Source organism: Athene cunicularia (genome assembly GCF_003259725.1).
Source record: "Athene cunicularia isolate RWA chromosome 5 unlocalized genomic scaffold, athCun1 chr5_part1, whole genome shotgun sequence".
NCBI classification, from domain to species: Eukaryota; Metazoa; Chordata; class Aves; order Strigiformes; family Strigidae; genus Athene; species Athene cunicularia.
In genome coordinates, this window is record NW_020799101.1 from 12905573 (window position 1) to 12921157 (window position 15585).

Below are 15585 nucleotides of genomic sequence, written 5' to 3' on the forward strand. Positions count from 1 at the left end.
ATGTCTCATTCAAAAGAAATGCATAGTAAATGAGATGTGCTTTGGAAAATCAACAGTGCATGCATAGTACGTGTGCAATAATTAAATGTGCTCTGGATACAGATGCATGTAGATCTGCCAAAAAAAAAAAAAAAAAAAAAAAGAAGACTCCTATATCTGTAGCAAATTGCTTTGCCTTTAAGGCTATGATAGTAAATAAACTTTGCCAAGGCACAGACAAATTTGAGAACTTGAAGAGGGAAGGGAATAGTTATGGAAAGTATTTTACTCAGGCAGTGCAATCTGGACCTTTGTCTTCAATGATGGTTTCTATGTGTTCCCGCAGCCAGCTTCTTAACACTGCTTCATCCTTAAAAGCTGAAGGTTAGTTTTAATAGGAATACCATGGTCCATATAGCCTTAAATATTTATTTGTAAACAGAACTCAGATTATCAACCCAGAAGAGCAGATTAGCTGGGCTGTTGTAGATACACCATCAGCAGATGGTTTAGCACTTGCAAATAGAATCCTTATTAATCAGAAGCAATGCATACATTATTGGTTTATGGACAGATACCAAGAATGGCAGTAAAAAGAAAAGCCACACACATATTCTCTATTCAGACATCCTTGTTCAGAAATTGATGATTACTACTTCATATGTTCTACTTTTACAGCAGACAGAACTCTTCCCCACCATGGTCATGAAAAAAATCCCAAAACAAAAAACTCAGAAAAACATCCACACCCTGTCTCTAAAAACATGATCTTTCTGAAACATCTATATGTCTTTTTTTGTTAACAGGAACAGAGGCTAAGATGGCTCAAAGGGAGATGGTTAAAATAAAAATATCTGTTAATATATTCTTCTATATCTTGGGGACAAGAAGGAGCTACTGTCCTTAACAAACTGTCTTACTGCCCAAGACATCCCTCAGCCTAGCTGTCCTTATTTATTTATTTTTTACAGGGAGTAAGGCAGAGGTGGGATTTGTGGCTCAGAGACATCATTGCTTAACTAAGGGAGAGCATCCAGAAATCCAAAAGGTGAGAAATGGCACGTAGGTTGGCACTTCTGACAGTGGGTATCATAGATATGTTGTTCTCTGTCCATTAATAAAAAAAATATGTAGAATAAACAAAATTGAAATTGTGTCAGTGCTTTTTGTCTCCTCTTTGCCTTTATGTCAGTGTTTCTGCACAGTGCATGTTTTAAACTTCTTGCTTTGGAAACCTGCTGCAGGCTGTTAATTCAAACACTGAGGCTTTCTTAAAATTCAGGCTTTATCATCCCAGTTCTCTGTCACTCACATGGTGATGAGGCTTGGGAGCTATTCACCACACTAACAGCACAGATATGAGAAACTCCCATACATATGTTTAATTCTTTTCTGGAACATAGAAGCTAAAGACAGCTATTATTTTTTCCCAGCCTTTCATGTTTAAGATAAGACTTTTTCCCTTTGGAGAGTATAGCAGGACAATAGCAGCCTTCTCTACTGTTCACTGACACCAACAATGATAAGAAGGATACGGTGAGCTGAAATCTGTGGATTTTTTCCATGCTGAGCTAATTACCTTCTCTTCAAAGAGGCTCTCCTGTCTACAGTTGAAGAAATACACTGTGATGAAGGAACTGCCAACTAGGTCACCGTGGCCAAAAATCATGTGACAGTTTATAAATATGAGTTACAATTACCTGGAGTTTGTATTTTAAACACAAGCTTTGTTACTCAAAGCCTTGCTCTGGCCTGGAGCAGAGCAAGCTCTAAGGGCTGACAGAGCCTCTGCTCAAAGGGAGGGGGATGGTGCACAGCTGAGTCTGGAATTTAATCACCGATTCCTAGCAGGTCTCTGCTTTTGCAACTGGTTTTGAATCAAAGCTGCAAGCTACACAATGGAGTTATTCAATGTTTTTTATTATCTCCAAATTGAGCCTAAAATACTTCTAATCACAAGATAACATTAAAATGTACAATATTGAATAACATTTTTAAAATATATTGTTTTAAAATAAGTGTGTAAACTCCTGTGGCTCATGGCTTCAAATTCAGCACTTGCTTACCTGGTTTTACTTTCATCTGGATTTCTAAGTTAGTCATCTTCGCTAAGACTGATTTTAAAGTTGTGTTTGATGAATATTTGTCTCCTCAAGAGTTTTGAGAGGGAGCATCTGCTTCCTTTAAGATTTTCATCCTGTTATCTAGAAGTCAACACTTTTTACAGTAGTATCTCAATGCCGTTTTTCCTGTTAGCTTTAACCTTTGCACTACATTGTAATGCTACGATATGTGCGAATACTAGCAATACAGCAAACTTGCTATATACTCATAGCAATTAAGAGAGATGTTGACATGAAAAAATATCAAAAATCCTAGCATAATGACCTGTATGTCCTTTAAGGCTTTTTTTTTTTTTAAATAATATTTGAGCAGCTGTTAACAGATTCAGGAATAGCATAGTTATCAGACAGTTCAGAAGAAGCTGCTAAATGTTCCTATCTGGGGTGGCTGAAGCTGCTAAATGTTCCTATCTGGGGTGGCTGGGGAAGTAATAACAGCAGCTAAAGATACCTTTATGCAGTGTAGTTCAAAGTGATTTGGTTTTGTTGGGCTTTTTTGTTTGGTTGGTTGCGTTTTTAAAGGGATGACCCAGCAGCAGGCTGCCTAGGAAGGGATACTGGGAGACCCAGGAGGGTCATGCCCCAGGGTGGGACATGCCCTCACTCACTAACAGCACAGTCTCACAGAAACTGAACATATCACCAGAGCTGGTGCTGGTAGTGGGGTCCATCAACAGTCCCAGGCACAGCAAGTGATGAACCAAGTCCAGGGTTCATCCATGGGCTCTAGTCAAGAGCAAAAGGAGACAGGGAGAGAGATGGGGCTAGAGCACAGGTCCGAAGGGTCCATCCATCAGATGGGCTACTTACAGTACACGTCTGAGGCCCATCCAGCAGGCAGAGGTGGAGCCCAGCACTCCTAGAGCATCACTCAGATCAGGACCAACAGCCCCACGCTGATCTGAAATGGGCCTGTGGGCAGGGGGTGGGTGAGGGCCCCAGGTGAGGCTCCTCAGGGATGTTAAGACCTATTAATGCCCTCAGGTTCCTACAATTTTGTGGCTTTCATGAGCCTTTGCCTGTTTGCCAGTGCTGCTTTTGATTCTTGAAAATGTCCTCTCCCTGAAATATGACAGAGAAAAAGCAGAAATGAAGAATTAAAAGCAGCTGTCTCCTTTCAGATGACATGTTATCTTTTGATTTCTCCCCATGACATAGGCATGAAGGACACTTCTCTCAGCAGAGATCTTTGAGGAATATTTATAGAAAAGTCAGAATCGGATCCTTTACATCTCTACTAGGTCTCTAAACAGAAAGTATGGCCAAAGACATTGATCACCTTTTTAACATTTTAAAATAGATAAATAGAACAATTTATGGAAGCAGCATTGCAAACAACAGAAACCTTTAACCTGAAATTAATATCACAAAGGACCTATAAGATTCTATAGGAGTAATGTCTCTTACAAGCATGTAAAAGTAGTAAAACTGGCTGGATAGGTGAGACATCAGTGTGAATTTGCTCCTGTTAACAATCTCTAAAGCCTTTATCACATATAGCAGAAGAATTAAGCCGGGACACCCTTGTTGTAGACTTTGCTGTAGAATAACCTTTACAAATGAACAAATAAACCAGTACAGCCCTTAACTGCTGTTTATTAAAAAAAAAAAAAAGGATTACTGAGTAATTTACATGTACCGTATTTGCCAAATAAACTATGCACGAGACAAGAAAGCTGCAATACAGTTCCAGTGGTAAATTACTTTTTATTTTACAAAAAATAGCTGCCTTGAAATCAAATTAATATTCCCTGCTCTTTAATCTTTTTTTTAAATATATTTTATTTGGGGAATGAAAAATCCTTAGCAACACAGATACACTGTATGTCTTCATTATCACTCACCACAAGCTACAGCAAATGTACCCACAAATATTGAGGCCAACCACAGGCAATACATTCAATCTATTTTATATATTGCTAAGAAAAGTTGTAAGTTGCTGCTTGGCTTTTAAGGGACTAGATGGCAGTGTAGTTCTTAGTGTAATTAGTCAATTTGATCTTCTCTGGGAAGATAATGTTAACTGAGAGGTTTTCCCCATTGTTAGATTTCAGAAAAAAGTTCTTTTTCTTGCGCAGGAGATGACTATATTTGGCATTAGCAAGCCACATTTCACATTTTGAAAAAAACACAATCCCGGTTGTACCCAAGACAACAAGACATGTAAGCAAGCCCAGTACAACAAAACATATCACCTGGCTTCTACTGAGCAAGGGATCTGCATTTTGGATTGTTTCTTTCATTGTTATTTTCAGGATTTCTTGTTGTTGATGCACTGATCTGTGATGAGCTTTTGGGGGTGGCTTGTAATTCTGCGTATGCTTTGTCTCCATATTCACTCCAGGAAGACTTGTGTTCTTGCTGGGATGTTTGCAGGTTACACCAATGAATTCTGGTTTACAGATGCATTCAAATCCTCCTTGGGGATGTTCACTGCATGTCCCTCCGTTCTCACATGGGTCACTTGCACAGAATATGACACGGCTGCTGCAGAGCTTTCCTGTATAGCCATGGGGACAAAAACAGCTGAAATCCACACCAGTATCTGTACATGTTCCTCCATTTTCACATGGGCTAGACTCACAGTCATCTCTATCTATTTCGCAGAAGTTGCCAGCAAAACCAGAAGGGCACAGACAGGAAGCATGGGGTGCAAAACCATTGTCATCGATGCATGTTCCTCCATTCTGGCAGGGAGAGCTAGAATAGATAACAAACATAGAGAACTGAACTAACGTCCAATGAAAGAAGCTATTAGGAAACACTTTATATAACAAAAAGAGCTGTTTTTCTATAGAAGGGCCAATTCCAAATGCAAATCCACTGAAGTCAATGAAGTTGAATCGAGAATAAGTTTATTCAACAGCTTTGTCAATACAGATTATAATATCTTCTGTCAACCCTTCGGGCAGGATTAGTACACCAGTATATAAATTCAACCTGAAGATTTGTGAAGGGATTTTGAATAATTTCAAACATTTATTCAAATTAAGCTTTCCAGTGTTTTCATATGCTTAGAGCTATTTAGCTGAGCAACTATTCAGACAAGACTGAACAAAGACACTAGCAGCATGGCTTTCTCTTCTACCTGATTATTCATAAAATAATCTATGTATTATACTGGCAAAGCAAAACACTCTGCCATAGTAGCCAGATGTAAAGCTGATTGTTTTTATTCTACAGTTTCTATTCTTCAGTGCTCCGTGACACAAAAAATTTAGAAGCAAACAGATACTTTCCTGCAAATTGCTGTTCAGCCAAAAATTTTGATAAATATAATAAAAAAATCTTAATGAAAAAAATTTCAGATTTGGCAAAGTCAGCTGTAATTGAGGACAGGACCATAGGAAACCAAGTATTTCTGCAAACCCTTTAAGAACTTAATAATTAATAGCCTGGTACTATGTTTTAAGTGATGTAAATTCACTAAGACACTTTTTTTTTACCTTTGCAATGTAACTGTGCCTTACTGAGTGTAAGGCCAAACGGTAGGGCCACTCAGTGACAGAAAGGCACAAATGTGCTAGTTCAGTGGAGCTATGCAACGTGGTCTTGGTCCTTTTGGTCCCATTGGTAGGAAAGGGTCCCTGGGTCACAGGTTTACAAATCTCAGAACTCACTTTCATGGCAGTTCATCATATATGATCAAAGATTTTTAAATTTGCCTTCTAAAAATGAATAACAAAGCTTACAAGAGGTCTCTCTGACAAGAGTTTTCCTAATACTTTTAAATCTCTGAAGACATACAGCATAGTACCAGTACATAGTTGCAAAGTCCTAGCTGTTGTTTAAGTGTTACATTTCCAGGAAAAAGTCCCAGGAGTAATGAACATCACAGCTTCTTGAATGCTGATATTTCATATATGCAGTGGTCAGTAGCAATTGGCCATTAGGGATTTCCATGGTGGGACACAGAAATGTAAGAGATCTGTTGCTGTCTGAGTGAGATGACTGTGAAAAATATAGAAGCTCCTGACTACAAATGGTCCCTAGCCATATGGTTGGGTTTTTCAAACACCCAACCATTTCTCTAGGAGCAGCTATGATAGCAGCTACCACAAGCACCTCCGGCTTTACTGAGGACTGAAGCACTTGATGGCCACCCATCAAGAGAGCCTAAATATCGTGGCAGAGGAATCATCTGCCTGGCTTTTGTGCTTCCACATGAACTGCTCTGTCCTCTTATATTGTCCTTCACTGTAGATGTTGGCAGGAAAAAAAACCCTATTGAAAGAACAAATTGGGAGTCTGGAAGCAGTATTAGGAAAAAGAAAGGTATGGTTTTCTCTGGACTATGACACAGTTGGTGACAACTTGAGGTGATCATGCAAACAAGGAATTTTGCCACAATCTCTAGCCACTGTCTGCTTTAAGCAAAATATGGAAGCTGAGGTTGTAAAGTCCTTGAGTAAACGAGTGGTTATGGCCTTCTTGAAGAGTCTAGCTCTTAGCTTCACAGGTCCCATGGAAAATCTGACAAGCTGATTTGGATATGGCAACATGCGGAAGTTTGAACCTTCATGAGTGGGTTGAATTACAGAACTTTATAGGGAAATAGGAAGAAATTGTTGGAGAATGTAAGTAGACTTTTTTTCTGAACCTTTCAGAAGTGTAAACAATTTAAATAAAAAACAGTTAAGGGGAAATATGCAGAATTTATAAAATTTTATTTACCTATTATTAATACTGAGCTGCATCTGCCTAATTTTAATAGTTTTAAATAAATAAGGTATTAATATTAATGTCCTTGAATAGATCCTATTACTTGCCAATTTAGGCATTTAATGCTTGTTCAACAAGGTGTGGTACATGAAGGGTTAGTTGTGGAAACATGGGACGTACCACTTCTTTGCTTTCCAAATAATTTGCTTTCATTTTAGAAAGCACCACTTGCTGCTCTGCTTCAGAGCAAAACTTCAAAACATCACACAGATGTCACTAATGCAGATACATCTGCCTGATTTTGTAAACAGGCTAGAACAAACACTTTGATTTGTGAATTGTCTTGGTTCCATCTGTGAATATTAACTAGGGAGCCAGCGGCAATGTTTAGTAATATGAACACTGTTAACATTACCACTGAGGTAGAGAGGAACTGAGAGGAAGTGAGATGTAAATGAGATGATATCATTTGATAAGGTCTCTTTCCAGGATGTGAGGTGCACTCTCTGGTGGACTGTGAAGTATTAGCAGACACAGAGAACAGTTGTCCTTTTGAACTAAAAGCAGATTTGCAGAGCCTTCTGCTAATTTTCCTGAAAAAGACACAGCTTCCTCGAGGAAAAGAACTGCTGTTTCAAGTATGTTGTTTCCTTAAGAAAAACTGTCCATGATTTCCAGACTAGCTCATGAGCATTCAGTTTGAACACAGAGTACCATGGAAAAAATGTAGTTTCAGCAATTTAAAACCGTGAGGATTTTAATTAAGTACTTGGAACTAATCTGTGTTATTTCTTTGATGCTGTACCTCACCTGTTCTTTGGGATAGTTAATATGTGCCTATGTTGAATTACTGAAATATTTGCTCTACAGATGAAAAGTGGAGTAAGCAAGCTCTTCACATCCCCTAAATTAGGCGAGTAACTTCACATTCTGCAAGTTAGGCGAGTGATTCAAGACACTTGTGAGGAACTTAAATTTCCTCATTGTCAGTGAAGAGAAACAGGCTAATCAGAGCAGTTATCTTAGAGACTCAAAGTAAACCCAGACAGAACTGTGTGACTATCCTCCAATTAAAAGCAGTGGCAAAAAAATTCCACTGACACAAAGCTGTAAGAACGGCAGTTCTTGCCAGAGACAGTGAGAGGTGTTAATCTTCCTTAAACAGGAGTGTACAAGTCTTCAGGAAGATTTAGTCATAAGGTAGATCTGAATATTCATAATTATTTATCACTGAGCAAAAAGAGAACCAGAGGGTACTGATATGGAGCTAGAGAGGAAGAAGGCAATCTCCAAAACTAAAAATGTGATTTTAAGGTGATAGTTTTACCAAGCTTGTATCCACCAGAAAGGCGTTTTGTATGTTTATGGGATCAGATCTTTGATGAGCTAGAAGACAGGAGATATGGCTAGATTTCAACAAAAACACTGATTCACATTTTCTTTAACTTTGAAAGGTCATCATTTTTTCCAGCAGTTCTACCAGTGATACTGCTGAAAGTTTTTCAGTCTCTGTCCATTGCCTCTTGCCCTTTCACTGGGCATTTCTGTCTTCTTTGCTTCTCCCCATCAGGTATTTATACGAATGAGCACGTTCCCCCAGAGCCTGCTCTTCTCCAGGCTAAATAATCCAGCTCTCAGCCTTTCCTTACAGGAGAGATGTTTCCATCCCTTAATCATCTTCACGGCCCTTCACTGGACTCACTCCAGTATGTCCATGTCATTTTCATACTGAGGAGCCCAGAACTGGACCCAGCACTCCAGATATGGCTCACCAGGACTGAGCAGAGGAGAAGGATCACCTCCTTCAGCCTGCTGGCAATGCTGTTCCTAATGTCCTACTACTGCTGGAGAATGGAGAGCAATGGCCTCCCACACCCTGTTCTGCTGAAAGTGAGATTATCTCCATCAGTAAACTATGGACATACCATTATATGTCAGTTAAGAAGAATGACAGGCTGGTGGACTGGATGTTTTTGTGCAGACAGCTTGTGCGTTGGCTACTGTTCTTATATAGTTTTTATATGCAGTTATATCTCACTAGTAGTTAGAACACAGGATGGGAAGTTACTTCAAGTTTGTTTACAAAAATCATGTGAAGGCATAAATTCACCAGAAGAAAATGTGGAAATTATCACTTTTAGTACTCAAATTATGCACACAAACTCATGCTGATAATCCGTAAATTTTTACAATATGAACAGATCAGATTTGTGAAGTTTGATAAAAATATCAGCAACTAGCAGAAGCATTATATATCTTAGCACAAAGATATTTCCACTTAGCAAAGAATTCTGAGTAATAGTCAGTAGGAGTGTAGACTTTAAATTCATGTCAGAAATCAATATTTACCCATTAATAATGCAGGGTCCTTTTTTGAGATGGCAGTTTTTTCCTGTAAATCCCTGGGCACACAGACAAATATATCCTCCATCACCAGTCTCTATGCACGTTGAGTTATTGGTGCAGGGCTTTGCAGAACATGGGTGAATATCTATTTAAAAAAAACAGGGGTCAATTAATCTAATGAGGAACTGTCAGTAAATAGTATATAATACTTCAAATAAAATATAGTTTTAATGCTCCTTCACCCTGCATTTTATAAATTCTGATTTATTTCTCCCTCTGCTAAAATGGAGTTCAGATTGTTCAACTACTGCAAGCGCTTTCAGCTTGTTTCTCTCTTCCTAGCTCCCACTTGTAAAATATTTTTGAATTGTTGCAGTCTATAAATAAGTAATATTATCAATAAAATATTAGTATGGGAGAAGGAACTTCTACATAGTCTAGCCATCCTTTCACAACTTGGCTTCTCCATGAGCAGAATTCTGATAAAGCAATCAGGAACTGGGAATTCTCCATGCTCTCTGCCCGAAGCCTATCATTATGTGCTTATGAACAAGCATTTCATAATAAGAGATCAGCAAGTTACAAAAAATCTCTTAAAACTTCATCTTTTGGCTGGGCTGCATCCAACCCTTACATAACTGTACCAAAAGAGAAAGCTGTATGACGTCTGGACCCAAAGTAACACATCTCCTTTTCTTTACAATTTCCCTGCTGAGCTACTTCCCACTCAAATGATTACAGAATTTTAAAAATAATTAAAAATAAATAAACAAACAAGTGCATATTTTAGCCAGCTAATGGAGCAGCTGCAGAGAAGTGCTGACTGGAAGTTATCTGATGCCTCGCGCACACATGTGCGCACATATACTTTCTAAGAAGATGAAAAGGGTATTAAGGGCATTTATATTTTACTTCTCACAACAAAACATGAAATTTGGATGATATCATGAGGTACTGCTAAATTTTAACCATAGCAGAACATTTCTACAGCCCTAGCTTTCAAATACAATCTTCCCTGGATAAGAGGCTCTATTTTCTAACGCATTAGCCTGTTCTCCTTGCAAGACAACCACTTTGCATGCACATTGAGTGTAAGCTCATAAGGAGTGTAAGGACATAAGGACCAAAATAACCTTGAATGCTTTATGGAGCAGTGTTGTTTGCCACCTGTTTCACAGGCTTTAAAGGCAACTAATAAAGCATGAACTCTGATGCAGAAGCAAGGAAACTCTCTAAAATATATATATGGCTAGGTATGTGTATATATATATATATATATATATATATATATATACACACACACACATTATTGTCAGTAATTTATGTCAGGGATTTCATTTTAAAACACAACTTAAAAGACTGTGGGAACATGTCCTTTTAAAACATAATACATAAATAGCTTCAAATAGCCCATTTTATCTATTTTTTCTAGTTTACCTCTCAAAAGGCCCCCAACCAAGTGATTTACTTGCTTTAAGTGGTAACTGAGTCTGAGATGAGTATTTGAAAAAAGGATGGTTTGTTTACACATGCGTTATGAGTGGCCACAATCATACTACCAATAAATTAATATTTGTGTAAAACTAAGTTTCACGCTGCAGTACATGAAGCAATCATTGAGTGTTTTAATGAAGAAGGAACACTCACAAGTAGTTTATGTCACAGGAGAATTTCTAGACACTGTCTCATGCACACCTAGCAGGGGCACTAGAGGCTCCACCTGTACTCTCTTCCGTGACAGCTTACTAACACGTGCCCTTGTCAAAGCAGTCAATTGAGCACAGCAGCTCAAGTAGCACAGCATACTCTGAGCTCACACCACATGTTGGCTTTTTAGCCAAACTGAGGCTAAAATTCAAGCAGGAGGTAGGGGCCCACTAACAAGACTGTGAAGGCACAGCCAGAGATGACAAGATGACTGATCTGATTTAGCAAGGTGGATTGTGTACACTGACTGGATTGTCATTTTTCTCCTGGAAATAAATTGACTAAATTGGTTTTCTCTTTGTTATGTTCAGTGTTTGCCGTGATTCCTGTACGGTAGCATAGTGTATGTCAGCTGTAGAGGGAAACTGTGCTGTGCAGCCTGGTTCCAGGTATTCAAAAAGCCAATTTCATGGATGTGCTGCCACAGGATGAGAAGATGCCATGGAATCCAGAGAGGCAGGCTGGTGCACTTCATTGCAAAGAGGTTAACCAGCAGTGTTAACACTAACACCAACTCATTCTTTAAGTGCTACGTCTGTCCACATGACTGCAATAAAAGGCATAATCGATACCACTGATCCTGCCCTAAATGTTTACAGTGGATCAAGCCCAAACTATAATCTGCATGCCTCTAAATAACTGGGAAGGTCATTTGTGACTTGCACTGAGAACCAGGCTGCCCACAGTAAAAACAACAGCTACCACAGTCAGAGGGATTAGCAAACCACTTGATGATCCAAAACTACTCCAGAAAGTAACTTCCATGATCCAAGCCAAGGAGACCATACACTAACTTTTCTAGAAAATAGAAAAAAAGATGTCACCACCAGTCCAAATCATCTTTTCTCCTCACATGCTTAGCAAGCAAATAAGCTGCTGAGACTATATTTTACAAATACTTCAGGTGTTTGCAGTAGTGGCCAAATGAACTTCAGACCCTCCTACAGTTTTCCATTCTGGGTTTTGTCATCCTTGTATGTTGGCATTTGCTCATAGCTGGCAACATTAAAATCGTGACTGTGCCAGAAATTCCCTGGCAAATATTAAACTTTCTACAGCAGCAAAAATGAAGAATTTCAAGAGAATGGCAAAACTGAATTACTCACGACCCTTTGTTAATCTCCATAGAAACAATACAAATGTAGTTTTCTAATGTGCCTTATCTTATTGCACACCTGAAGCTAAAAATGGTCTCCAGTAGCTAAAAAATGGCACTTAATATCATATGCATGTGAAAAATATAACTGCGGCGTGCTCTCATCATACAAAAAAAAAATCAGTATTATAACAGAGATGGAGGGACTCTGGTACTTTACGGCAAGAAATTGATAAGTTTGTGTTTCCATATTTTAAAAAAGTTATGTGTATATGCCAGTGATCCTCAAAAGGGCAGGAGCCCTCAGAAGCCCTCCTTTCTCCTAACCTGATCAGATTTCCTTCAGTGGTACCTGTCAATGAGCTACAGCAGTCTGTAAGGACTTTATACAGCCAGGAAACTGACACCAACTTTTTGGCAGAGGATGATGAGATCAGCAGCTGAACAATTAACCCATTTGAGGTTTCAGTACTTTATTGGGTGAGGATAGCAATTTGTAGCAACATTCCAATAGCAAGCAAAGGAGGAGCCTTCTCTTGATCCCTTGTGGCAAAACAATTAATTTAGAGCAACTAAATCCACTGAGATGAAAGACTGTCAACATAACATGTCTCTGCAGATGAAAAGATGGTTATTTCTTTTTGGCTGAATATTCTTGGCAGCTATTCATAGGGATCTAGATTCAAACTGGAAAAGAAGACTCTCAGATGACTCTGAGTGTTGAGAGAAATAATAGTTTCTGAACTTAAGCAAGGGATACATTTTTTGTATTATAGAACCATCTTAATGAATATATATTAAAATAATATTTTTCCATAAATATATGGGTACAATTTCCTAAGCATTGTTTTACGTTCTAAGTACTGGTTGCAAGAGGGAAACGTTGCAAGGCTCAGAATTGCAAAGATATATCAGTACTTAGAAATTCAGCTAGGTAGTTACAGCTTTTAAAAGTATGCCCAGCTTGAGAAACTTAATATTAATTTACAGGAATCTTTAGATGTTAAGATGGTACCTTTAAAAATCTGGTCCTTTGGAGTAACTGACAAGCAATAGAACTGAGCTTTCTAAGTCGGCAGTGGGAGGTTGTTTAGTTTTAGAAATCTATGACTGTAGATGACAGGCAACAGAGGGACCCATTCCTCCTCACTAATTGTGATGAGAATCTATGCGGCTGCCTCAGGTACAAATGCATCCATGGCAGGTGTCCAGAGCAACATCTCTGAGAGCTTACAGTCACACCTGCACCATTGTTACTGCAGCTCTGCAAACATACCAGGACTAGCTTTAAACTAAGAAGCCTGTCTATGCTTATGTGTACAGTCTGTGAGTATGGGCTGCAAGACCTGATGAGAAGCTAAATGCACCAAGGAGGTCCATGTCACTGCAAGGATGTGAACTACCTGAAATCTTCTGAGTCTTTTAGTCATCTTGAAAATTGGATCCAGTTCAATGTTTTAATTACTGTTTTAGGTATGCATTGGCAGAACACAGTCATACTCTATAAATTATAAGCTGTATAACAACAAAAACCTGAAAAACACAAAAAGAGAATGAGGCCCTGGACACCTGTCCTCTTCCAGCTGCAGGTACATGGGCTGAACAGCCACATGCTGCTGGATGCTCAGGTGTTAGCCCTCTCAGATCTCTCTAGTTGAACATTTGCCTGTGTCAGTCAAAATAAATCAGCTCGGCAAAGGCCAATTCTTCGGCTTGCTTATGCTAAGATGGCTCATTCTGACTGGCAAGGGGTGAGAGAGAGTGCACACAAGAGCTGTGCTTTGCTCTCAGACCTGAGAGGGAAGTGGCAGACCACACTGTTCAGGCAGATCTTTTTCTCAGTTATACTAATGCTCCTCCACTGAATCTATCACTGGGTTAAGTAAAGGAAGAAATAAGCACAATGTTTTCCTTCTCATGAAGTATTAAGAAAGTAGTGTGTGTGTATATATATATATATATATATATATATTATATATAGTGCTAGGTAAATATTTGAAATTATATAATATATACAACTTGTATTGTTATAGAAATGACTTATTTAACAAGGGAACAGTTATTGGTTGGTCTTGTCCACGATAATCAATGTTTAAAATAGAATGAGTTTACACTTTGCTCACACATCTGCCCAGTTACAAAAGATACTGCATGCTTCTGTCTAAATTTTTAGACAAGTTCCAAGTTTATGTGCCACTGCCCAGAATCCCCTCATTATCTGGCACTAACATTCACTCTTTTATAGTTATCCAGAAGGATTTTTGCATGTCTCCAGCACCAGATGGGGCTGTTTCACCTCACTTGCTCAAGGACAGGAAAGGATGTGCAAACCTATGTCACAGAGGCTGCCAACCCAGCCCTCCTCACAGATGCACTGCCAGGGCTTGGCACAGCTGCCGTGCAAACACCCAGGGAAAGGTACACACTGATTACAAAGAGCACCCTGCCAACCAGGCTGACACCTGAAAGAGATAAAAGACAAGACAGAGGCATAGTTTATTTTTAATAAACATAAATACAAGGATGTTCCCCTTTATGAGGCACAACAAATAAACTTTCAAATACAAAATTGGACTATGCAGCACATTTGAACAAAAAGATATCATCAATGCTTCTGGAATACTCGAAGCAGTTTATGTGAAGAAAACAGTTTCATTCAGTGACCAAAAAAAAAACCACAAAAAAACAAAAAACCCCAAGAAAACAGCCAACAAAAAAACCCTCCAGCTAATCGATGTAAGGACTTTTCTTACTGGAAAAAGTAGACTACAAGACTACATAGGCACCTAGATGTCTATGCTTTACGATTCTACTTACTGTATCCTAATAGAGTGCTGTTTCATTACAGTTCCCTATTTTAGAGGGCAAATCTTTTCAGCTTCTCTCTATTTTACCAGGACTATGAATTATTGAAGCCATCCATTCCTGTGCTAATAGCCCTGTCTGACAGATCTTTTTACCTGCATTCACTGGGAAATTCACAAAATCCATTCTCTGGGTGGCAGCCAGTTTTACAGTTCACGCCTGGAAGAAGAGATTTACAATATGAAACCAGAAAAATCAGCAATCAGAACAAAAATCATATCATGTCCTATACACATTACTGATGTTTTAAAAGAAACCAGGTTGCATAATGTTCTGGGTTTTTTTCTTCAAACAAATGTTTTTGCAACATAAATTTTTAAATGAACTTAATCTGGAGCATGTTACAGAGCGTTCTTACAGGATATGTGAAATGACATAAAGAAGTGACTGCAGAAGAATACAAAGTCACTTTCGCGTAAGTAAAATGTATGTAACATCACTATACGCTACTTTAAAGGGGAAATTTCGGAACAAATCCATCTCTGTCACTTCACAACATGCCGCTCCAAATGCACTGCTTCCGAACTACTTGAAACACAAAAGTACCTTCAGTCAGAAAAGAAATACCATTTAAAACAGCTTTCAGTAGAAGTGTTGAATTCATTTCATCCTTACGTCGGATGAAAACAAAAATCACCATTTTCATTAAATCATGCACGAATAACGCAAAAGGAGAAGAGGTCTCCGTCACATTGTTTTGTTCTTCCAAATATTTGCACCAGGCAACGCTCCCCTGAAGTACCACCGTGAGCCGCTGGCACCCTGCGCAAACGGCACGAGAAATGCCCCGGGCCCCCTCGGGGCCAC

General features: G+C 38.8%; 1 protein-coding gene across 1 annotated transcript in view; it reads right to left on the minus strand.

Moving 5' to 3' along the window:
• Positions 1-3684: 3684 nt before the first annotated feature.
• The window catches only part of DLK1 (delta like non-canonical Notch ligand 1), a gene marked incomplete at its 5' end in the record, with an annotated part of 19873 nt that continues 7972 nt past the window's right edge, over positions 3685-15585 (minus strand). The window contains 4 exons of the mRNA XM_026849246.1: positions 3685-4802; positions 9114-9255; positions 14245-14375; positions 14874-14937. Of these exons, the coding sequence (XP_026705047.1) occupies positions 4061-4802; positions 9114-9255; positions 14245-14375; positions 14874-14937 (1079 nt within the window). The remainder of the gene's footprint in view (positions 4803-9113; positions 9256-14244; positions 14376-14873; positions 14938-15585) is intronic.